Source organism: Natrix helvetica, assembly GCF_964273705.1.
Source record: "Natrix helvetica genome assembly, chromosome: 1".
Taxonomy (NCBI): domain Eukaryota; kingdom Metazoa; phylum Chordata; class Lepidosauria; order Squamata; family Natricidae; genus Natrix; species Natrix helvetica.
In genome coordinates, this window is record NC_138548.1 from 154,556,315 (window position 1) to 154,581,656 (window position 25,342).

General features: G+C 39.6%; 1 protein-coding gene across 1 annotated transcript in view; it reads right to left on the reverse strand.

The window, feature by feature from the left end:
* Positions 1–4,620: 4,620 nt before the first annotated feature.
* Positions 4,621–25,342, reverse strand: part of ERMN (ermin) — a 28,242-nt gene continuing 7,520 nt past the window's right edge. Inside the window, exons 2-4 of the mRNA XM_081945431.1 lie at positions 16,135–16,394; positions 15,508–15,588; positions 4,621–7,545 (exon numbers count right to left, since the gene is read on the reverse strand). Of these exons, the coding sequence (XP_081801557.1) occupies positions 7,079–7,545; positions 15,508–15,588; positions 16,135–16,394 (808 nt within the window). The 3' untranslated portion in view covers positions 4,621–7,078. The remainder of the gene's footprint in view (positions 7,546–15,507; positions 15,589–16,134; positions 16,395–25,342) is intronic.

A 25,342-nucleotide genomic window follows, 5' to 3' on the forward strand; every position in this document is an offset into this window, starting at 1 on the left:
TTTGTATATAATATCACATAATGCTGACAACGCTTGGCAAAGCAAAGCTGCCAAAATATTGATTTGCCTAAGAGACATCACAGTTTCATTCCCAACTGTCTTTCTGATTTCCTTTGCACATCATTTAGTATTGCTACCCTGCGGGCGCTATCAAAAAAATTACACAGATGTTGTCTGTGAGCTCATGATTTATCAAAAACATTAATTTCATTACATTGTGTGTGCTGATATTCTATCATTCTTCATTTAAGCCAACATAGAGAGGCCATATGTAACAGTCACATTGTATTTCACATCAGTCCCAATGCATTTTGACACTCTATTTTCCAAAATGTCTGTTTCATAAATGGTTTAGGCTTTAAAAATTATAAAGCATTCCCTTTGTAGTGTGGGGAACATAGCAGCAATAAAAAAGTGCAATGTTATATCCAATTTTTTCTTGCAGGAAACAGATAACTTGGGCTCAATATCTGAATAAAAATTAGAAGCCCAGGATTTAAGCATGAGCACCTGTGACATTTCCCTCACTCCAAAGCAGAATATCTGATAAAATTAATATTCACAAGTTTTTAAAATATGGCACAAATATCCCTTTGCAATCAATCGCGATTTCTTATTTTCGTTCTTTAACAAGCAGTCACGTTAACATATTTCCCTACATTTTGCAACCATATGTTGTCTTTTTTTTTGGTGAAAATTTACCAGAATGCATTCCAAAAATGAATTGGGCTTAGAAATTTGATGCCATGCTTTTGGAAAGGATACCAAATCCAATAAGTGTCCCTGCCAACCAGTGTAGAAGAGGGCAGAAAGAATCTTCCCTCATTCTCCAACGCTGATTCCTGAATTCTTAATAAAAGACAAATAAGCCCCTCATCCTTACTTGAGCATTTACTTTGCCTCTTTGGATTCTGTGTTCTGCAGCACTTTGTGTAATTGTTTTCAGAATCAAGCCAGGATATAGATGTTCTTTAGCCCATGCTTCTAAGTGAATCTACCTGCTTTGTGCAAAAAGATTTGAATACTGCTCTGATGATACTTGTGTCAATACAGTTGATTATATCCTTGAATTTATCCAATCCATTTCTTGCCTCTTAAAAAAATGCACATGATGCAATTTTGATGTTTCTTATTTTTTCCCCCTTACAAAATAATTCAATGAACAAATATCACTCTGGGATCCAGCCATCCATATAGCATGGCAAATAGCCTCGTGTTCACCGTAATGTAAAATCCTGGCACCGAACGTCTAAAAATGTCTATAGACGCCACGTTAATTATGTTAATTTGTTTAATAGTGTTAATACACAGTGAATGCAGCCTGCCATCCCTTTTTCCTTTCTTTCAAAGCCCAATGAAACTGAACACTGTGCTTGTGGTGATTTTTGCATTTATGAATGAAATGCCCAATAAGGATAGAAAACTGACAGCAGAAAAAGACCTAGGTGCCCATCCAGTCTGCATGGATAACCCCTGTATTTGGCCCAGCATTGATAGATCATAACAGCAACAAGCCCAGGTGAAAAACTGATTTTTCCATATTGATTTGTACAAGATGTGACAAACATGGACATCTTTTAAGAGCCGAGGTGACTCAGTGGTTAGATTGAGGTACTGCAGGCTACTTTAGCTGATTGCTAGCTGCAGTTCGGCAGTTCAAATCGCACCATGCCAGGCATAAAATCCTCTTACCTTTACTACAGTTCAGCGTCCATGATGATATCTGGGCAGGTGGGCGGAGCCTCCTGCCGCCGCCATTACTGGTTCGCCTGAACCATGGCAAACCAGCAGAATAGCACCTCTGCAATAAACTCAAGGTTGACTCAGCCTTCCATCCGAGGTGGGTAAAATGAGGACCCAGATTGTTGGGGCAATAGGCTGACTCTTTTAACTGCTTAGAGAGGGCTGTAAAGCACTGTGAATAAGCTATATAAGTCTAGTGCTATTGCTATTGCTATTAACATCTCTCCAAGGTAGGTGTCAGCTCCGAAATACGAACAATCTCAAGTTGCACCTATAAACCAAAACTTAAATTGAGTTTCACTGAAATGATTACAAATTCTCTGCAGTTCATTTCCCTTGCTATCTACAAGTAGTAGATAGAGGCAGATATTTCTAGGTAGAGGCAGATCTCTCTCTCTCTGGCACAATGATTATTTACATAATCAGCTGCGAATTCTGCATTGGGAAAGGAAAGGCATCCGGCCAGTAAACACTTAGCTCCATTCAGTTGCCCTGACTCCGCCCTGTAAGGGATTACAGGTTCATTAAAAGATTTTTTTTAATCTACAGGTAGTGCTCGACTTACAACAGTTCGTTTAGTGACTGTTCAAAGTTACGACAGCACTGAAAAAAGTGACTTACGACCATTGTTATGATTGTGGCAGCATCCCCATGGTCATGTGATTTACATTTGGATGCCTGACAACTGACTCACCTTTATGACAGTTGCAGTGTCCAAGGGTCTTATGATCCCCTTTTGCAACATACCAACAAGCAAAATCAATGGGGAAACCAGATTCACTTAACAACCGTGTTACTAATTTAAGAATGCTGTGATTCACTTAATAAATGTGAGAAATTTCATAAAATGGGACAAAACCCATTTAACAAATTTCTCACTTAGCAATGAATTTTTGGCTCAGTTATGGTCTACATTGAGGACTACCTGTACTTAAAGCACAATCTTGGTTTTACCTAAGAACAAAAAAAAAATCCTTGTGGTACATGGAAAATTAGTTTATAGAGCTTTCTATTATTGATACACGAACAGTATCTATTTATGTAATAAGAAGGCATGTTGCATTTTAATGTATTACCAAGCCTCAGATCAAAAGATCATTTATTGAAAATATGGACCATTCTGTTAAAGTTTATTACTCATGATAATGAAGGTGCTGATACTGAAGCAACTGTTCTCTTTTTCTGATCCGAGGCACTCAAAATGAATCCTAATAACTATTTCAGGGAGCCTTAAATGTTAACATGTTTGCTTCCTGCCTCACACTAATCTGAATAATATATTGTTTGTTTCATTTTCATATGTATGTCTGTATGCACCTAGCAATTGCGACTTCTTCAGTAAAATGTTTTTAGCAGACTTCTGTGTTTTGTTTAATAGATCTGTGTCTGAAAAGCAAAAAACTATAGGGATCAATGTATGGGATCAATGTATGAACTCTGCCATTATTTTTGTATGAAATATAATTTGTTCTGGTTGTATATTATGCACCTGGTGTTAAAATTGTTTCAGTTAATAGCTGCTCCTTGTTTTGTTCTGTTTTGTTTTGTTTTAGCTGAATTAGCATCCAGAGAAGAGCTTTTCTTTTCTTTGGTGAATTTAAGTATATATTATTGGAATGATTTGGATACACATTTGTATACATAACTATGGCTGGTGCAATGGGACTTTTCATCACTGGGTGTGCCTTAAATTCCATTCAAGACATCCTCTGGAGTAGTTTTGAATGGTGTGTTGATGGATACAACAATTCTGCTAGCCAGGCTCCTCCCATCATAGTTTCATTGCTGGATTTGATTCTTATTCATGCTTAGGTAGATTTATTCAAATCTACAAATAGGATTTGTAAATCCTTGTAAATCAATCAGTGATTTATATATATGAACTAACAAGATGTGCCTTAATCTGCCGTCCCCTATGACTTACATTGGAATAAATTTCACTAACATCCCCCCCCCCCTGGAAATTGTTGTGGAATAGATACCTATAAAAGATTACGTTTTCAAACTTGAGCACATATCATTTATATAAGATGTTCCTTCCTTGATGGTATTTGTTGATAATGTTTGATATGAAGTTTTAATTTTGAAATCTAGTATTAAATACCAAAAATGTTGCTATATAAAAATGGTTTGTGTGTTTTAATAAGTTCTTACTGTGTCCCCATCTGTTAATTTTGCAGCACCATGGATATTTAGTTGTTTTTCAGTTGTGACTCAGCATCTGAACTGTAGTATTTTTCTCATCAGTGATTGCATGACAGAGGGTTTGAAACTGCTGGGTCAAAGAGGGTTTCTTGAATACTATACACCAGAGGTTGGTTGCTGCCGGTCCGGCCTGGATCGGCCGAAGCGGTAGTAGCGGCGGGGGAGGCTCTGCCCATTCACCCAGATGCTTCTGCGCATGTGGTTCCCTAAAATCTTTGAGCAAAGGAGGAATTAAAATAGTTTGCATGTTATTTGAAGCAACACTGCTGGCTCATACTTAAGTGGGGGTCCAGTAAGACTCCTAGATCCTTCAAACAGTTACTGCTGTTGAGCCAGGTGTTACCTGTTCAGTATCCGTGCACTTGGTTCCTTGTCTCTTTTCTGCTTTCTTCTCTAGTGGAATACAGAACCCACATTAAAATAATAACCACTAATTGTATATAAAGCAAGTGACCCTTCTTTTGGATCCGGTTCTGTAACACTACCAACCTTGTGTGTGGAATCCACAGGGACAGCTACTGAAGCAGCTTAGAGGTGATGTCATCCAGATTATTGATTCATTCAACTCAACTGAAGTTTTTGTTGCACGCAAATTTACAACAACCCCCCCACACACATACACACAAATTGTGCCTTGATAATGAGACATTTCCCAAGGCCATTTATTGAAGTCAAAGCACACCAAAGCTGCTGAGGTCTACAGGCTTATTTGAGACTGAAATATTTGCACTAGAATATATAGAAAGTAACCAGGAAGACTGCTACTCCAAGTTTAATTTATTAGAATTTGATTGCAAACGTGGAGGATGGGGACAACTTACCAGACTTCAGAAGAAAAAGTATTTGTACCAATCTTGACCGTTTTGAAAGGAATTCTTGGAAGGAAACACTCTTCAGCAAAATTCAGATTTTAAGAATCTTGCTATGTGCTGCTGCTATATGTATGTGTGTGCGAATGGGGTTGTATGTATGTAACTGCATATATATGTTCAGCTATTTCATTAGGCAACAAATAGAAAGTGTACCTGCTGAATATAGTTGGGATGTAAAGGGGAAGATGTTTAATTCACTAGTTTGGAGAGCAAAGTAGACTCTTCATTCAGTTTACTTCTTCCCAAATATTAATTTCAATAAATCTGTGAACGCGCGCACACATTTTTATTTCACACAAAGTAATACGTGTGTGTTCTCAGAATGAAGATGAAATGTTGATTGAATTCTTAGCATTTGTCTGGAGACAAGGATCATAAACAGAAGCCTACTATTTGCAAATCTATCCTCTGGGGTCATACAGACTAATGGGGCGAATAAACAACTTGCCTTGGTACAATGAGGTTAGTGTTTAGTTTGTACAATGCTGTCATTTTATTCATTTAAACAATAAAGAAGTGATTTGTATGATGAACAAAAATAGATTCCAAAACGTGAAAAATAAACCCAAAGCATTATTTCATTTCTAAACTTCAGTGGCGTTGTAACAGCTCCATCCCCGCACCATTTCGCTTTCTTTCGTTTAATTTTATTACCCTTGATGTTCAGTTAAGTCAAGTGCAAAAGAAATTTAATAAAAATGATAAGGACCGCACTGGGCAGGGGCAGCTGCTGAGCAGCGGTGCCCTCCACAGCAACAAAACAGAAGCCACAACTCAGACAATCACAGACATTGCAAACAATAGGTGCAAAGAAAGTGAATGGGGGGGGGGGGTACGCAAGTGAAGCAAGCATGTGTGTTTGTGTGTGTGTGCACACACCCACATCCACATTTGAGAATCAGTAGGGAAGGTAAATGATCGCTTCCCCTGATTGCTTCCACAATTTCGTCCACCAATTTATAAAAAGAGTCACTAAAGTAACATGTCCTGCCAAAAACCTTGTAAAACAATCAACAAAATAACTACGCAATACCTTCCCCATTCCTCCCACCATGACTGCAAATGTTAAGAAATCAGTTCACAGATCACATTAAATCGTGGTATTTTAATCCTGGGGTATTGAATGAGAGATACATCCGTTTTGCTAAATCAGAAACTAACCATATGGTGTCTTATGATCAGTTAACTTAGTCAATCTGTTGAATACCTTCAGAAGATAGACATGAAAACTAGCATTCATAATTTCCCTTCATTTCTCAGATGGTTGGAATAGAGACATAAACTGTTATGCACATCTACTTGCTTGGTTATCTTAGGAAAGCCATTTCATAGTCATCTGTATTTTTGGGGAAACCATATAAGGTGCCCCGAGTTCTCCAAAGATGATTTCATGGTTTTTCTCCCCTTGATTAGTTTCCATCCATTGCTTCTTGTCCTGCCCTCAAAACCATTGTACTTGATGGTACGTGTGTATAGGCCTGGAGTTTATAGAACTCAGATGAGTCCTACTTTCAAAGCAGCCCGTTTTCAATACTCTGGCTGCCAAATAAGAGTGATGTGGATCGCTCACTTACAAAGATGCTCCTAGGCTGAATTAGTAATTTATTAAGACTGACATGAAATGCTAGAGTGAATTTATGCAAGGTAGCGCTATAGAAAAACCGGCAAACCCCCCCCCCCCAATCTTGTTAAAACAGAACAAAGTGTCAATGATGTACCAAAAATGGACAGAAACATTTTGTTTGAAATGTATCTTTAAAATCTAATTGGGGTAAATTGATCGCACTATCAACTTAAACTCTAAAACTGTCATTTTAAAATAGAAGTAGTTACACTGTTTAAGCCTATAATCAAACAATGCATACAGGGCCCCCATCCAGCTACCATCAGTTGCATCCAAAATCAGTAGGCCTGAAGTCAGAACGCAAGCTTGTTGCAAGATATGTAGGTAGGTACTTGCCATCATAAGTTACATTACATTGAGGGGGACTTCTTCCAGTTAAGTGTGTATAGGATTACAATCATGCATCCTGATCTTATGTATATATTTATTTAGAAGTAAACCTTCATGCGGTCAATGTGGCTAACTCCCAAGTGGCAAGGGAGCCTCTTGTTACACCATTAGTCAGGACTACTACATTTAGTTGGATTGAAGCCACCAAAGACTTTACAATAACTTGATATTGTAGATGGAGGAGCATCTGGATTGGAGATAGATGGAAGGGTCCTAGCAAGCCTATTTGATTCTCTGCCTCAGTTTATGAATGCATCATGGACTCAAATTCATCGATTCTCTGTTTAGTGTTTCCCTTCCGGATCTTCCGATAGGATATTGTGTTATAACGAGAATAACTGTGCCGAGAGATATCATTTTTTTTCAGGGCCCCTGGCTGGTCGTCATATTTCTCAGTCTGAGAGGCATAGCTGGGACTGGTAGGAAGGCCTTGGATATTATGGTTTTCTTGCCCTTTTTTATGAAAAGCCACGCTGGTTTCCTGTTGAAATTCATCATCTTCACCTTCCCAGTCTTCTTCTGTTAGGCTCTCATTGTCTTTTAAGAGTGTTTCTTCTTTAATTTGGTCGCTGGTCTCGTTCAACTGTACCTTTCTTTGCTCCTCCTCTGCTTCTGTAGGGATATCGGTGCTTTCATCCCGAAATTTGGATGAGACATTTTCTTCCCCCTGACATTCTTTAGTACTTAAAGTAGCAGCCTTCTCATGGAGCCCTGTAACAAATAACAACACTCACAATATAGCAATATGCTGACAAGCAGACAGTTCAAGCTTGTCTGTCTCAACCCATAAGTTCATTAAGGCTCCCTCCTAGTAAGGGACTTCAGGATCATCATTTACTCATATTATTAACTTTTGTAGCTTTTAAAAAAAAAACAAACCCACTTCAGTCGGCCTTGACTTCTGGCAACTGTCCGAACACGTCCATGTGGTTATCTAGGCAGCATTTTCAGAAGGGGTTCACCTAGGGGTGGGCGTGGCTATGGTGGGCATGGCCTAGTCGGCCTCCTGCACCACGGCGGGGGTGGTGGTGGTGTTTCGCCTTCACCAGGCTCCAGAGGCTTTCCTTGAGCCTCTGGGAGGGCAAAAACTGCTTCCTGCAGGCTCTGGAGGCTCTCCAGATGTTGGAAATGGGCCCATTTCTGGCCTTCCGGAACTTCTGCGAGGCCTGTTTTTCCCCCCTCCCCGAGCCTCCATGTGGCCCCTGCACTTACCTCACATCCAAACTGGGCCGCGTGGAGACTCCTGGGAGGGGCAGGGTGGAGTGGGAGAGGCAGGGCAGGCAGGGCCAGCCGGGGTGGGATTTGGAGGTTCTCCGAACCGGCCATAACGTTAGCTACGGGTTCTCCCAAACACGGGCGAACCCGTAGCAGCCCACCCCTGGGTTCACCCTTCTTCCTACGGCTGAGAAAGAATGATTGGCCCAAGATCACCCATCTGACCTAAGGCTGAACTAGAATGTGGTTTCTCCATTCTTAATCCAGCATCTTAATCACCACATCAAACTTGGCTCTACTATGCTGGACTACTGAATTGTTGGACTAGCCTTATGTTTCCCATGTCTGTTGGAGAGAATCACATCCTTGATTAGTTTTACGTCTCACATCTCCACTAAAGTTTTGGCTTTTAGTTTAATCATTATCTATGGATTCTATACAGGTAGTACTCAACGTACAACAGTTCATTTAGTGACTGTTCAAAGTTACAATGGCACTGAAAAAAGTGACTTAGGACCATTCTTCAGAGTTACGACCTTTGCAGCATCCCCGTGGCCACGTAGTCAAAATTCAGATGCTTGGCAACTGGTTCATACTTATGACTGTTGCAGCGCCCCAGGGTCATGTGATCACTTTGGCAACCTTCTGACATGCAAAGTCAGTGGGGAAGCCAGATTCACCTAACAACCAGGTTACTAATTAAACAAGGGCAGTGATTCACTTAAGAACTGTGGCAAGAAAGGTCATAAAATGGGACGACACTCACTTAACCTATTCTCGCTTAACAGCATAAATTTGGGCCTCAATTGTAGTCATAAGTTGAGGACTACCTGCATTAGAGTTCATATCCCACAGCCCATTCAGGGATTCCTTTCCTTTATTAATGATGGTATCTTTGAATTAGAGACATACTTCTTTCTCAAACAATTTGCCTTGCCCTTTGGACCAGGGGTGGGTTCCTGCCAGTTCTAACCTCTTCTATAGAAGAGGTTCCACAAATCTACAGTGCCGTTTAGAACCGATTCCAGCTCCCCCCGCTGCCCATCCACACATCATCAAGATTAAGAGCAAGAGGAGGAATTCTGGGAGTTGAAGTCCACAAGTCTTAAAGCTGTCAAGTTTGAATACCCCTGGGGTTTTTTTTTCTAAAGGGTTAGGGGTGCAAGAGTGTTGTAACTTGACAGTTTTAAGACATGCACACTTCAATGCCAGAGTTCATGAGCTAACATGACTGGAGGAGGAATTCTGGGAGTTGAAATCCACAAGTCTTAAAGCTGCCAAGTTTGAACACCCCTGGGTTTTTTTCCTAAAGGGTTAGGAATGCAAGGGTCTTGTAACTTGACAGCTTTAAGACTCACGTGCTTCAAATGCCAGCGTTTCTGAGCCAACATTTTGGTTGCTAAGTAAGAGTGTTGTTAAATGAGCTTCACCATATTTTACAAGTTGGCCATGCCCACCCAGTCACATGGCTGGCAAGTCACTCCCACAAAGCAGGCCACACCTACAGAAGAGGTTCTAAAAAAATTTGAAACTCACCACTGCTTTGGACATATTGTGACAACCTCTTTTCTACCTATGCTTTACTGCATTATGCTAATCTGCCTCTGTCTGCCTTACGATATCACGAAGGCAGCAGTGTTCTAAATCTTCCTCTTATTATTTTCAAATAGTCACATTGTAATACATGGTGGATTTGGGCACCTTTCCTCAACCTGACATCCTCCAGATGTCCTGAACTCAACTTACTTTATTTCTAACAAATATAATTAGTATTCATGTCAGTGAGGATGATGAGTACTTAAGTCTAATACTTCTGAAGGTCTCCAGGTTGAACCTGGTTAGCTTCAAACCATGTTAGGAATGACAAACTCCATAGTTGTAAACATGGATCTCTAAAATAGCAACCAATGTCCTGCACTATCCCTTTGGGTTCATCTGTGTGTATAATCTAGAGCAGGGCTGTCAAACCCCCAGCCCACGGGCCAGATGCGTCACGCACTGGCCACACCCATATCCGGTTTAGCGAAGGGGGGTGAAAGTTCCGATACGTCATGTGACGCCGCCATGACGGTGCGAGTTTGACACCCGTGATCTAGAGATAACCAGCAGCCATCATTGCCATCAATCTATTCAGAAATGTTAGTTCTCAAAGACACTGAGGAGGGGAACTTTTAACACCAAAGAAATATTAACAAACATACCTAAAAAACCAAGTGGGCCATAATAAGGACAATGATTTCTCAGAAGCAGTTAAGGACATCTACTATGGTATAATAGGTACCTTATCAGTAACGTAAATTGATCTCATTTTTTCAGCCACCCTGACAAATTTACCAAGCAACATCGAAAATCTTTAACACTGTAGTCATATGTGTGTATTCAAAATTTGGGGGGGGAGGTCGGTTGGTAGCTTGTATATATAATTGGTCGATCAATATGAAATGTTACATAAATATCTATATCTTCTTATCCTGACAATATAGTAATTCATGCATAGTTATCTAAGCTTTTTATCTCCACTTTCTCATTACTTTTTTGTTTGATTCTTTATAAGTGGAGAGGAAGGGAATCAATAGGAGATTTTCTCAGGAACCAGAAAAAAGTTTCGTATTTTACTCCCTGATTATCAAACCGGGAAACACTAACATCTAGGCAGTGGTGAAAGCCTCCGAAATCTGCTATCGGTTTGGTGAGTGTGCACGCATGTGCGTTTTGCACCCATGCATGCCTGAGGCGCATCCGTGCAGTGCTAAAAAAGGAACATTTTTAAGCCTTCCGAATCTGAAAAGGTAAATAGAACAGCTATGCCACGTGATTTAGATTAGCTAGAAAGCAGGAAATCCGACGATTCTAGCTAATTTAAATCAGGTGTCACGTTGGAAATTCCGGTTCGCCTGAACCGGTAGCATTTTTTTACTACCAGTTCAGGCGAAACGATCCGAACTGGTAGCATTTCACCCCTGCATCTAGGCGTGATTCTCCCAAAAATATAAGTTTGAAGATAAATAAGTTGAAGCTTTTTCTGGGGGCATTCACCCAAAGTCACTTCGTAAAAGTTCGGTGTATGTATGTCAGCACTGCAGGACAGACGGAAACGTGCATCGTCTTGTGCCCTTTTGGGTCACTGGATAAGTATGGTTTCTGACATGTAGTTAAAGTGGCTCTAAATGATTGGAATGATTTACCAAGCTTAATCATGTGAAATGTGACTCATGGGCACTAATGCAGTGTGAAGGCTGTGAAATCAGACACTTAGCAAGCCCTGTGCAAGTAAAAGCCTTCACTGAACAAAGTTAATTCAACCTGATTTGCAAAATGGGATTTGCACTAGCCTTGTGCTTTAAAGTCCATGGGGAAGAAGTAGCATTAAATGTGTTCATTCAGTAGGAGATATGCCAGGATGTACCATACACCTGATAATTTTGAAAAACTCTTATGTTTAGAAAGAACTGCAATCACTTTGGGATAAACAGAACAGTGAAGATACTTAATACCAATATCCTGCTAGTTTCAGCTTTGTGTTTGATGTGAAGATTGTAAAGATCCTGAAAATAAACCAGGACTATATATATACCATAAGAAGCAGAGAGAGCTCCCTGGTTTTTTAGAGGAATTCCTCCTGACAAAGCAGCATAAGAGATGCACTGTTGGGCGAAGGCAAAAAAATGAACTCAACTGAGCCCAGGTAAGAGCCCTCCTTAGGCATTATGCCATGATGATAAGGGTGAGAAAATGTAATTATTGTGATGGATGGAAGGAATAATCTTGAGGAACAGAAGGAAGAATTACTATCAAGACAACAGTTAGATAAAAGAAACCTGAGTCTGGGCGAGAACTGTAATCTGAGGAAGCATCTCAGAAAATACCCTCCCTAATTCTCATGAAAATAAAGGAAAAGAGGGAGAAAGTACCTTTAGGTATGCAAGGTTCTATAATCTTATAATAAAAATAGTATTAACCTGCATGACTTCAGTTTCCTAACTGTCTACCTCAATGGCTGACACTTAATTTTCCATCCTCTTCATGCATCTACAGAGAGCTGGTCAGTGATCCTGTTTAGATGAATCTCTTCTGAGCAAAGAGGAATTTAACGAATACTTGCAGGGCATTATTCTATGTTCCTTGGCTGGAGTCATTTGGAGTTGGACTAGAATTGTACAGGTCCTATTGAGATGCCTGAGATCTGATCTTTACAGATTATCTGGGGGAAATATGACCCGCTTAGAATTGAGGAAGTAGACATGGGCTTTGTGTTCAGCATTTTAGATATGAATTCACATCCTTCTTGGTTGGTGAAGGCTTCCCCAGAGGTGTGATATGACTGGTCTATGGAGTGGTTAATGCTTTTCTGTAGAGGCGTTGGTGCTGCCTGGTTTGAAAAGGGAGGAAGCTTTGCCCCAAAAGCCACTGCTTGACCCAGCAGAATTGGACAATTTTTGTCCAATCTCCAATCTTTGTCTTTTACAGAAAGTTGTGAGGACAGTCAGCCTACAGCTCTAGAGTCCCCTCAAAGGATTCCAAACCATTTTCAGTCAAGTTTCAGTGCTAGTTATAGCACTGAGGCAACATTCATTGCACTTGTTTATGCCCTTTGGCACAAAATAGATGTTGTGAGTCCATCCTGGCACTCTCCGATCTTTCAGTGGTTTTTGATACCATCACTCATGGTATTCTTCTGGAGAAGCTCAAGGGGTTGTGATTGGAAGGCATGATGCTACTATCCTCCTTCCTCTGGGGCTGGTTCCAGCCAGTATTGGTCAGTGGGAAGTGATCACGTTCAAGGCCCCTGCTTTGTGCGATTCCTCCAGGTTCTACTACAGAGGTAAGCAATAAATTTTCCCAAGGGGCCACATGAGAAACTGGGCCTGTTATGGAAGCCCACCATCACTGATGCCTTACTCCTTGCTGCTGATGCCATACCCCCAATAATGGCATCACCCCACATCCCACCACCAGTGACGCTCCATCCCACCGATGACAGTGGCCTTGACTGAGACAGCCTGTAAGCCAGATGTGGTTCATGGGCTGCTAAATGCCCAAGTCTGGTCTACATTTCCACTTCTTTTTAATTCCTATAAGAAGCTTCTTTTTTAATTCCTATAAGAATGGATAAACTCCCACAGAGATTCTGTGGGAGATCATTCATTGACACTGGCCAAGTTATTATATGCTGACGATACCCATATGTTTCTGCTATAGGTCAACCAAATGAACACTGTCAAAGTTCTATCCAAGTGTCTGGAAGATGTGGGGGTCTAGATGGAGAAGAACAAGCTCCAGCTTAATCTTAATAAGATCAGGTAGCTGTGAGTTTTGGTACCACATCCAATCCAGTTAGGTTTTTTTTTAATCTTTATCTCTGAATGACATAACACTCCTCCAAACAGAGTTAGTAAACAATTGGGGGGAGGGGGTGTCTTTCTGAGCACACGGCTTCTAGTTTAGAAGGCCTTTATAATGATGTATCTTATGTGCAATTGTTCCTGTTGCCAGTCCAAGAGGCCCAACTCATGATAAGTCATGCCTTACTCATCTCTCAGCTGGATTATTGCAATGTGCTTTATGTGGGACTGGCCTTGAAGAACATTCAGAAGCTGCAGCTGGTTCAGAAAATGGATGTGCCTGCTGGCCTGGGACTCAACTAGACCAGCTTTGGCCAGATCAGCTTCAGGGTTGACAATGAGCATTTTGGACGGTTATCTATGTGAGTTTCACTGGCTCTCAGTGGGCTTTCAGGCACAATTCAGAATGCTGGTTATCCCCTATAAAGTCCTACATGACATGGGACCAGGATACTCACGAGACCATTCGTCTCTGCCCATTATGCTTTGCCCACCAGAATCTGAATGACTGGCATTCTTTATGTTCCTTCTATTAGGAAATATCATCTGTGGGACTTAGAAGTCATGCCGTCTCAGTTGTAGTGCCTGCCTCATGGAACAATGACCCTCCTTGCCTCCAATAGATGTAATAGCCTTAACTCTTAAGCAAGTTTTACTTTTTCTGATCCTTGGCTGGTGGAATAATGGCTAGTAATTGATCTCTTGATTAAAACATCATAGACTATATGTCAAAATAACAATATTGAAAGAACAGATCTAGGACCTAGGGAAGTCACAAATATAGTGAATATTATTTTTTCCCTCTTCGTTCATCCATGAGTTTAATACACATTGTTGTTTATTTCCTATTAGATTTCAATAGAAAACATGCAAAACAAAACATCTGCTTCTATATGATCATCTTATAATGCCACCAGTTTCTGGCAAGGAACATGTTTGGTAGGACTTAACAACATGTATCTTTCAGGCAGTCTCAGAAAATTTTTAAAAACTCATCACTTCGTGCAAAAGTGCTCTATATTCACTTGCTTGAAAGGAAGTCAAAGATAAGCTGGGCAGGAAAGAGAATTGTGGGGTCCTAGAGAAAGTGTCCTTTTATGAATGATCATGGCAGCCATTTTGTGAATAAGCAAGCCCTTTTCCTTGACATCCATTTTGTGAGAATACCTATAATGTGTTTTAAAAATTACAAATGTGCCTGCCTCTAGTCCAAAATAACTACCAGACTTAAATGTGGACAAGATATACTGCTTCTTGTCATTGCTGCCTTACGGTGAGTCAGCTGAAAAATGCTGTCATAAGCTAGCTAGAATTTTCCAGCCAACGTTTATTGGTTCATTTGGGGCTGGATAGAAGTTGATAAAACAAATGGAGCTCTCCTGTTTCCTCTTCTTCCGTATATTCATTTCTGTGTATGAACCAAACTATACATTCCTTAAATTCAGGAAAGCAACTAGCTTGTGTGCTTCAAAAGACAAGAGGTCAATCATCCAATGGTTAACTATTTCTTCTCCAACACTCTCTTCATAAGCATTTTCCCATCCCAGAGGCTGCTTTATCCCCACGATAAAGATTCCCACAAGGGCTGGAACCTAGAGAAATATTCTCTTTAAGGTTAGTCATGGCTTTTGCAGATTACCTTAACCAAAACTGCAACAATAGGCAAGGCTTAACTGTTCCCAAGACTGTTTTGATTCTGTCACTCTCTCACACACGTTTATGGCATTTATTTCCACTAAGGTCAGGTCTGGCCTACAACTGAGGGGGGGGGGGAGTAGATTACTAATCTATTCCTGTAAGAAGCCTTTCTCAACCTGGTTCCATTCAAATCTGTTGAATTACTAACCCCATCTCTTCAGCCCATCCTGGCTATTACAAAGAGCCCTTGAAACAATATTGGCTTGAGAGATGCTGTTAGATAGCAGAATTGGGCTATAGTGAAGTCCTCACACTTGATGGAACACAGCTATAATTAATTTAACCTGAAGCAGTAAACATGTTAAGTAACCTATTAAAATAAACGTGAGCCCACTGTCTATAACTCAAGTTAGATCATGACGCAATTCACAATATCCATGATGTTTCTTTACTTCCAAAAACTAAGTGTATTTCTCACCGTCTCTGGATTCTTCTTCACTGCCTCTTGATTCCTGATAAATGAGACATTTTTTTTCTTCATTTTTTCCTTCTGGCTTTCCTTGAAAAGATATAAAGTATAACAGTGATATTTCCCTAAAAACAAAAGATTATAACTTGCAGTTATTAATCCCTTCACCGTACAATCCAGCTGGGACTCTAAGTGAACTGAATTTGCAGTTAAACTGTTTGGTTTTTTTTAAGACTGAGGACTTATAAATAAAGTCAATTAAAATTATCAGCCTGAGGCAAAATTCAGCCAAACTACAACTCTTTTAAATCAGGCTACTTTTAACAAGAACATGTAGTACACATGATTACATTTCTTCAATTTGAAATAAGTAGGAATTAAAAGTAGCTCGTTTTATCGAGACCTTACCTAAAATAAGGAATATTTGTTTGTTTACTTTCTTTTTAAAAGCTCAGACATTTGGGGAGGGGGGGGCTGTCCTTTGTAACCTTGGGTTACTATTTTTTATTCTTTAAAAAATATAACATTCTTTTAAAAATGCTACTGAAATATGATGCAATAAAACAAAATGCAAATCCGTTATCTTTTTTTTTTCTAAAGCTACTGGAAAGCACAATTGTGCCGATGTCATTTTACCTTGAAGTTCTTTTGTAGCATCCGAAATTTGGTGTGTCGAATTCTCTGCCAAATGTTTAGCACCTTCTTGATTTTCTTCTATAAAGGGAGAGCCGGGATTAATCTCTGTAATTTCATATGGAGGTATCTCAGAAGAATTAGCTAGTTGATCAATAATATCAATGACCTGGAGCTGAGGTTTCTCAGAAGACATGTTCCGATTAATACTGGTCGGAGCTTGGATATCTTCTGTCATGATTAAAGTAACTTCCAGTTGCTTCCTTGCAGATTTGTATCCAGTGACAATAAAAAAAAATCCTATAATTATTGCAATATTCAAACCAATTGTTCTGTGTAGGTTTGTGTGTGTGTGGAATAAAGAATTGTTGAAGAATCAACAAGCTTCCCTTCCCTTCAAGTTGTTGTAACCAAAATAGAGAATAGATTTGTCTTGGGTTTGTCCGAGCTCTCCTCACAAAAAAGCTAGCCAATCGGTAGCTCTCCTGTCACTTAGCCTTTCTGTTGCATAATAAATGCACTATTTTCAATTTACATAAACAAACAATCTACAAGCAACAAAGCTTTTTGTGCTGGTATGCAAAGCTGAGCTTTCCGCCTATCAGCCCCATTGAAATAAGCAGAGATTTTTGTCCATCTACCATAAAGCTGCTTTGTCCGCTCGCCTTGAAACAAGAGTGTGATTGTCCCAACCTTTTAATCTACACCAAGTGACCACCTTGAGACACAGTACTGCAGTATAAACAGATTAACATTCCCCAATAGGTTCTGGTTAAACCTTGATATCCTCCTGGGTCAGACAAAGAATTCATTTGACATTTGTGAAAGAATAAAAGCGGGCACTGGGTAATCTTGCATGTGGTTGCATCACTTTTTTCAAGATGTGTTAATCCGAGTACACTATTCACACAATTAAACAATATATTATACACAATTAAAATAATGTCTTACATATGGTAATAATACTTTTTTTAAAATGCATGTGTTAAAAAAAGTAGCCACAAAGTAAAGTTCTGTTGTTGATGATGTAAAGGAGATATTTTAGAATTGTTGAGTCGAGGCAGCAAAAGGGAGATTACCATTTAGTGACACAACTGTCAAGTAGGTTTTGAAGTTCTGCCTTCAATTCTATTTCTCCATGCTCTTAAATGTTTCAGTGAGTTGTCTGAACATTACAGGTCAAGAAGGCCACCAAAGTATCCTTCCCAGTGGATAATATCAAAAGATTGATTTACAGCATTGCTGCAGCACAAAATCTCAAATCGATCTTTCAACACGCTACCAATATCTCCATCCAGATTCCAAAGACTATTTGGCATAGGTATCTTATACAACAACCTGTAACATTTGCAAGTGGCGGTTCTCCAGATAAGGTCCAGTGATGTGTTGTAAAACTCTCTTCTGGTGGATATTATTATGTATCTCCAAGGCACTACAATTGCATGGCTTGTTTGTCCTGCCCAGATGCGAAGAGGCCATTAGGTGCTACCCATTTGTCAACGATGTGAGCATCCAACATCATCATCTTTCCCCAGCCCAGAACAACAAGCTACACCTATCTTTTTTTTCTTATTTCCTTCCCATCAAAAGTGGAATATTCCCATTTCTGCCATGAAGTCCATGAGTGACAGAATAAACAGGATGGAATGTTAGAAGTACATAGTTTATAAAATTCAGCCAAGGGAAGCATTGGTTTACTTCTGCAGAAAAACAATTTAAGCTGAATGATATTCCCATTGAAGATGTAAGTGTTGTATTTTTCTCCATTTTTTTTCATCCACAGTCAAACTGCTAGGCTCAGTTCCAATACTGAGAAATGGAAGAAAAGCCCAGAACCTCTAAATCAGAAGTGTCAAACTCGCAGTGTCATGTTGTCATCGCGTGACATATTGTGATTTTCCCCCTTCGCTAAAATGGGGGTGGGCGTGGCCAGCATGTGACGTATCCAGGCCACGGGCCACAAGTTTGACACCCCTGCTCTAAATGATCACTGAGATTCTGCTAGTAGCCGAATATCTGATCTCTGATGGTCAGTCATCACTGAGAAACAAAGTGGAGGTGCTTAATGAATGCTACAGCTCTGTGTGCAAATAAATTGTGTCATTAAGCGATAGATCTTGCACATGATAACATTAATGAAGGAGATCTCTTTTCCTGTAGTAGGGAAATGGCGTTGCCTAAAAGTCCACTCCCCAAGTAATTGTCTTCTCCTTACAAGCTCATGCTCAGATTGCAATCTGTGACAAGGTTTCCATGTTGTGTTTATTGGCCAAGATTTGCTAAGTAAAACCACAGTTGGGATTCACACATAGTGAGCCATGATTTATCAATACCACCACTGGGTTTATACAGTATGCTAAGCTCAAGATATTACATCAGACACTATTGCATCAGACTCAAATGGGGATGACCAAATGTAAGATTTTGGCTGCCATAGATCCATTAGTCTCCAATACTTGTCTGTTTAGAGGGATCTTGGTCCCAATAAATCCAACTTCCAAGAAAGAGGACATTTTCTATATCTGGCATCCTTAGTACCTGCAACCCAAGTCTCTTCTTATTAGAGCCTACCTTTTTTTCTATGTACTTTGCTATTTTGGGTGAAGGACTAGATAGTGCTTCATTTTCAGTCACTGTACAGAACTAGACTGCAGATGAACCTTATTTCAAACTGGATGATGGATGATATCCTCCTCTGGATTTCAGATAACAGGTTAGCCATCAGCAGGTGTATCAAGCTCTGTGGGCCGGATGCGTCATGCGCTGGCCACGCCCACCCCTGGTTTAGCAAAGGGGGAAAAAGTCACGCTACAGTATGTCACATGATGACGATGCAAATGTGACACCCCTGGCTTAGTCATGGGACAAACTGGTCATTTATTTATATACTGACTTTGAAGACCATCCATCTCACTCACCAAATGACTCTGGGCAGTGTCCAATTAAACATATGGGTAAACAGGTGTAATGCACAGGTCAGCGCAACAATGTTCAAGAGGTCCATTTGGGAGTCTTCAGCATCTGCTGCTCAAAATGATTGCCTTACTCTGCCTAAGAGCACAGCATTCCCCATCTTCAAGCCATGTTCTTTCTTTGGTGCTGAAAGACGTACAAGACTTGTTAGCAGGGAAATCAGTGTATACATAAACACACGGTAAGTGGGTAATTTTTTTAGTTTAGACATTAGAGTGAATTAGTTAAGTATAAGTAATGGCCCATTAAGTCTACCTTGATTCCTGTTGACCACAGGGACAAATCTATGTAGTTTTCCATAAGTAGTTTGCTATAGACTTTTTTTTTTAATTGAATGATCTGCTGAAAATCAACAAGGAAGGCAAGACTAAAATTCAAGGTCTCTTAGTTTCTAAGAAAACTGTATGTTACTGGAAACTTAGTTTAATCCAGAGAGGACTTTTACTATTTTTTCATACCATTTTCCTCCTGGAGTATTATATAGTATATTAAATATCTGACCAATTCCCATTGGATTCAGGCTTAGGACACTATCAAAGTAGCTTCTTGAGGCTACAGATCAGGCATCTATTTGTAGTCCTCAATCCACCATTCAACCAAAACGATGGATGGCCTCTCCTACATGAAGTATGAAAACAGGTGCTTTTAGGAGGAACATATCCTTGTAGAAACACATTAAGAAAGAACCAGCATATTTATTTGAGCTGCAAATACAGAGAGATAAGAAATTAAGGAATAATAAATATTTAAATTAAAAAATAAGCATCTCCAGCTTTTCTAGGACTGTGTTGTAACATGACTGCTCTATTTGTCTTTTGTTTTGAAGATCTAAAATCAAAATGGTATTATGGAAGCTAAAGAAATATGTCTGTTAGCCATTAAATGCCGTTCTTCTCCGACAGTCTGATTTCTTTTCTAGATAGCTCTGCTGTTAGTAGCAGCACCTGCTAGGGAAAACAATGCACATTTTTCCCAGTGATGCAGCAGATGGCAGCACTTAGCTGATGTTAGCTGATATCGAAAAGCTAATAGGAGTTAGACTTGATGGGAAATCCCAGGGCTGTAGATTAGACAGGGAAGTCACCACCAAAGTAGGAAGAAAGCACTGTCAACCAGAGTCCATACTGTGGCCAAGAAAGCTATTAGGACATATCCATCTGGAAAAATGGCAAGAACTATGGAGAAGGAATAGGAAAATAACATTGTCAATACCGTATAAAGAAAACTTATATAAAATGTTTTATAGGTGGCATCTCCCACCCGCGAGAATAACCAAAATGCTTAGAAATGTAGCACCAATTGTGAGAAATTATCAGGCACATACTACCATATGTGGTGGTTTTGTCAAAAAACAAAAGAATATTGGCGGAAAATTCAAAGGTGGATGATAGAGATAACCATAGAGGAAATAGAATTCAAACCAGAACTATTTCTTTTGGGAATCATAAATGATAAACATAACAAGGAGGTAATCTACTTAACAATACATATTATTATGGCAACAAGAATGGTCTTTGCCCAAAACTGGAAAAAAAGAGAAATTTCACAAGAAGAGGAACTAATTAGAAAATTCTGATTTGTGCTGAAATGGATAAATTGACATGGGAATTGAAGAATAAAGACAAATCAGAATATTATAAGATCTGGGATAAATTTTATCGATGGTTGGAACAAAATCGGAAAGACCCCAAATAAGCAATGACTAAGATTTATAGAATGGAGATTAGAATTATGTATGAAACTCTTAACAGTGAAAATGTATAAAATAAAAACAAAGCAACATGGTTGTAAATACGATATTTTTATATTTGTAAATGCTGAACAGACCAATTGTAAATAAGCATGGTGGTTATAATGTATACCTTTATATCTTAGTATGTATGGCAAAGACTTTGCCAGGATGGTTACACTGTGTCCAATGTTTAATTTGTGTTCAATAAAAACTTTTTTTTTTAAAAAAAAGGACATATCCATGGATTCACTTGAAAAGTTTAACTCAAGTGAGATTTTATTTGGAAAAAACAAAATAGAAGGCCGGAGTTGCCTTCTAAACAAAGACAAATCTACGAAGCATGTCTATATTGAATATTCCAATGTACCTGCCACTCTGGGATAATCCATTAAGACCCAGCTTTCATTGCTGATTAATAAGACATACAAGCAAATTATTGAATGTTAATGATTGATCAAAGCACCTTTGCAACAACTCTCAGGCCGTGCTCAAATAAATGCCTATCAACAGCAGCCGATTCCTACAGCTTTCTTCCTTATCCCGCGATCAAACAGGAGAAGAAAAAAAAAATCCTGCTTTCCAGGGCATCAAGAAAACCTAGTCTCAGAGCAAAGGTCAGCTTCCTTGTGAAAGATGACAAAATGAATAGAATGGTTGTTTTTTCTTCATCTAGCATCCTTATGGATTTGGTGTTTCTTCGGAGCACCACTGGAGTGCAAGCATCTGGGACGGCAACCTATAGGTTAAATAACTTGAAGGAAACTGTTCTGCTTCCTCACCTCCTATTTCCGTCAAAAAGAATGCATTGGAACCCTAACTTAGAGGTAATGTTTAATATACAATGGCCTTTGGTTATTTTATCATTAATAATTGTGCATGCAACACCACACAACAGCTGGAAATAGACTGCTTCATGGTGCTTTACAGCCCTCTCTGAGCTGTTTGCAGAGTCAGCATATTGCCCCTAACAATCTGGGTCTTATTTTACCCACCTCGGAAGGATTGAAAGCTGAGTCAACCTTGAGCTGATCAGGGTCAAACTGCTGGCAGTGAGCAGAGTCAGTCTGCAATTCTAACCACTGCCCCGCCACAGTTGACTAATACTGAAGATAATTAAAACTACCTTGAACTAAAACGGGGCTCTCTTCTTTTTAATTCTTCAGAATATCCTCCCTTTCCTCTCCTGTCCCAATTTATATTTATTTGATATGCTGCTTGGAAGGAGGTAGAGGGTTTGGGGGGGGGGGGGCAGACTGAAGGGAACTAGGCCGTGATCCATTCTCCAAATCCTGTGGCATGCCATTGATTAATTGCAGTGTGCCATATGGAAATGTACATAAATACCCTGTTCAGCTTGTCTACCAATTAATCATGCAGTTCAGCAAATGGCTTCTTATCACGGGGTAACCAGTGTGCCACATGCTAGAAGGATGCATCTCCGCTTAAAATTAATGTGTGTGTATATATTGCCTTCAGTGATGTTTTACTCAGTCAGATCCTGTGCTTTCAGCACCCCATCAATCTGCTTCCTGCAACAAAGAAAACACATGGGTGTGTCTTAAAGCTCTTGTTGGTCAGCAGTGGAGCCAAAGGCTTGTGGTTTCCACTCAACAACTGTGCTGTTGCTGAAGTGCAGTTCACTGTTATCTGCCCCTCCCCTCTGATTTTAGGAAGGGTATCAAGAAGCATCTCTTTCATTTGGGTTTTGAAGTAGATTTGGGGACAGTTTTTAGTTTGTATAAATGTTTCGGGTTCTATTTTTGCTGTGACTTCATTGTGCTTTTTATTATGAATATGCATTTGTGTTGTGTTGCTTAGAGATTGTTGAGGGCTCTTTATAGCAATAGCACTTAGATTTATATACCGCTTCATAGTGCATTTACAGCCGTCTCTAAGGGGTTTACAGAGTCAACATATTGTCCCAACAATCTGGGTCCTCATTTTACCCACCTTGGAAGGATGGAAGGCTGAGTCAATGTTGAGCTGGTGAGACTCAAACTGCTGGCAGCTGGCTGTCAGCAGAATTAGCCTGCAATACTGTACTCTAAGCACTGTGCCACCATGGCTTTATGGTGGAAAGGTGAGATAGTTGCCTAATAAATATGGTTATCAATTACAAATGTACTAATTAAACATTTGTTTTCTGTGAATATGTTTCTGTTCAGTGTTAGTTCAGCAGAATTTCAGCATATCAATCCATGGATCTTTGGCTTCAAGTTGCTTCACTTTCCATATGTTAGATCCTGGGAGATGTTTTATGATGAAAACATCTTTTATGTTTTAATTTATGTTGGTTTGATTTATGTTGTAAAAAAGTGTTTGGCATCAGGTCAAATTAAGGGAAATTAAATAGCAGAAAGCAATCGCTGAAATCCTCAGCAAGGAAGTGAAGTTAGTGATATAGGAAAATAGTAAGAGTGAGATGGGCAGCAAATTAGATTTCATACGCTTCTCTGTATTTCTTTATACAAAGAAGTTTAAATTGCTGTTCATTTGTGGTTCCCCTTTGATTTTCTCTAATTTTCTCAGTACATCCATAATTACTTTCAGTCTTGCTTCTTTCTCAAAGAGTGAAACCTTATGAATATAATGGACGAATGAACCCCATGAAGAATGAAACCTATGAAAGAGAAGATCGGTCTTTCCTAAGTAAGAAATTCTTTGCCTAATAAATGACCCAACAGGTATAATTATTTCATTTCACTCTACCATGCTATCTTTCTTCTCAGTTAAGCTCCAGGTGAATAAAAATGGCTTTGATGTTTGTTATGTTCCAGAATTGCAACTAGGGTGTATGCATGTGTGCATGTACAGACATGTGTGTTAATCATGTTTGGCTTGCAAAATGTTTGATGACCAGTTGATGGCAGCAAAGAGTCTTCTGTGTCACTTTGCTCTCATCTAACTTTAGTTGTCCATATCCTATTTTTATAGCCCAGGTATGCAAACTGGTAGAAATCTGTTTCAGTGAACAATAGGGGGGAAAGAATGATGCCCCCCAATAATGCATAATTGTGATACTAGCAATTTCAGAAGTGTATTTATCTTAATTAGTTAATTAATTAGGAGAGGGGAAAGTCAATACCTTATCCAAATGAGGATGGAGGATGATGCTACAGAATGTGATCCTAATTGATAAATAGCAGGAAAATGAGTAAATGCTCCATACTATAAGGAAGAATGACTGAACTACCGAAGCAGCTAACACTTTAATAGGAAAAGCAGACAAAGAACTAAGTTTATACACTTAATTATTGTAAAATAATGTATTGGTTCGTAATGACTGCGCCATTCCAAAGCCTCAAAGCAATAAAGTCACAAGAAAATAACAATACCGTTAGATACAAGACAGGAACAAGAACTGTGGTGATGTATCTTCAATTCCTGTATTGATCTCTAAATGCTTTCCAGAAAAGTTGGGACTTCTGGATGAGAGGAAACCATTCCTGCTGCTTCAAAGGAAGGGAGATGTTAGACTTGCCACAACTTAAACCTCTAAATAGAAACAACCCTTGGCTCCATCAGTTGAGAAAGGTATAGTTTTATTAGAAGTCAAGTATATTGCAGTAATGCAAACCCAGAACTGAGAATTGCGTGCCAAAATCACTAAGTTCAAGTTTTCCCTTCCTTAGCTGTCTCTCATTGCCCATATGCATGTAACCAATCATATTCAGGCAACATGTTTTCATAGTGTAGTTTGGTATGCAGCTTCTTCCAGCTCAGTGACTTTGAGGCAGTGTCTCGAGGGGATACAGCACTTACTTTCATTTCCCCAAGCATTCACCACCCCCTTCGGTTCCCTTCTCTCCAGTTCATGGCAGTCTGTCACTGCATTGCAGCAAAGCATAAGCAAGCATAAGGTGGCAACTGACAGGAGCACCCCCCCCCCAAGAATGCCTGTCTTTATGTGCCTTCTCAACATATGGTAGCTTCAGCATTTGGGGTGGTCTCTAAGCAATGGAGATGGTTTCTAAGCCCTGAACCACATTTGCCCCGAGAAACAAAAAAGCAGTCAATGCAACTCCCATAACAACAGTGTCATCACATGGCAATATTGGAAGAGTCCTGCAAGTAACTGGGTAGCTGCCTTTTGCACCAGCAGTCATTCCTCTTTGGTCCTCAAGGGAAGCTCCAAGACAGAGTAAATGGTCACCATCCCATACAAATAAATTAAGTCACTCTTTAACAAAGAATCCCAGGACAATTTATAAAGCCAAATCAGGATGAGGATGGGAGTTCCCCATCTCTCTGACTTCCTATGGCTAGAACTGGATCATCTCTGAGAATCACATAGGAATTGCCTAAAAGTGCAGTCATCTTGTGTGTGAACTTTCCAATGGAGCAAGGCTGACCCTTGGCTCAATATTGCCATCTACAGGTCAGAATAGTAGATTTGATCCGATCTCAAATTCCGGTTCATCCCAAAGCTCCGGAAAGTCAGCCATTTGCAAAGTTTCACGATGAGGACCGATTTCAGTGAAGGAATTTTATCTGAGTAAATAAATT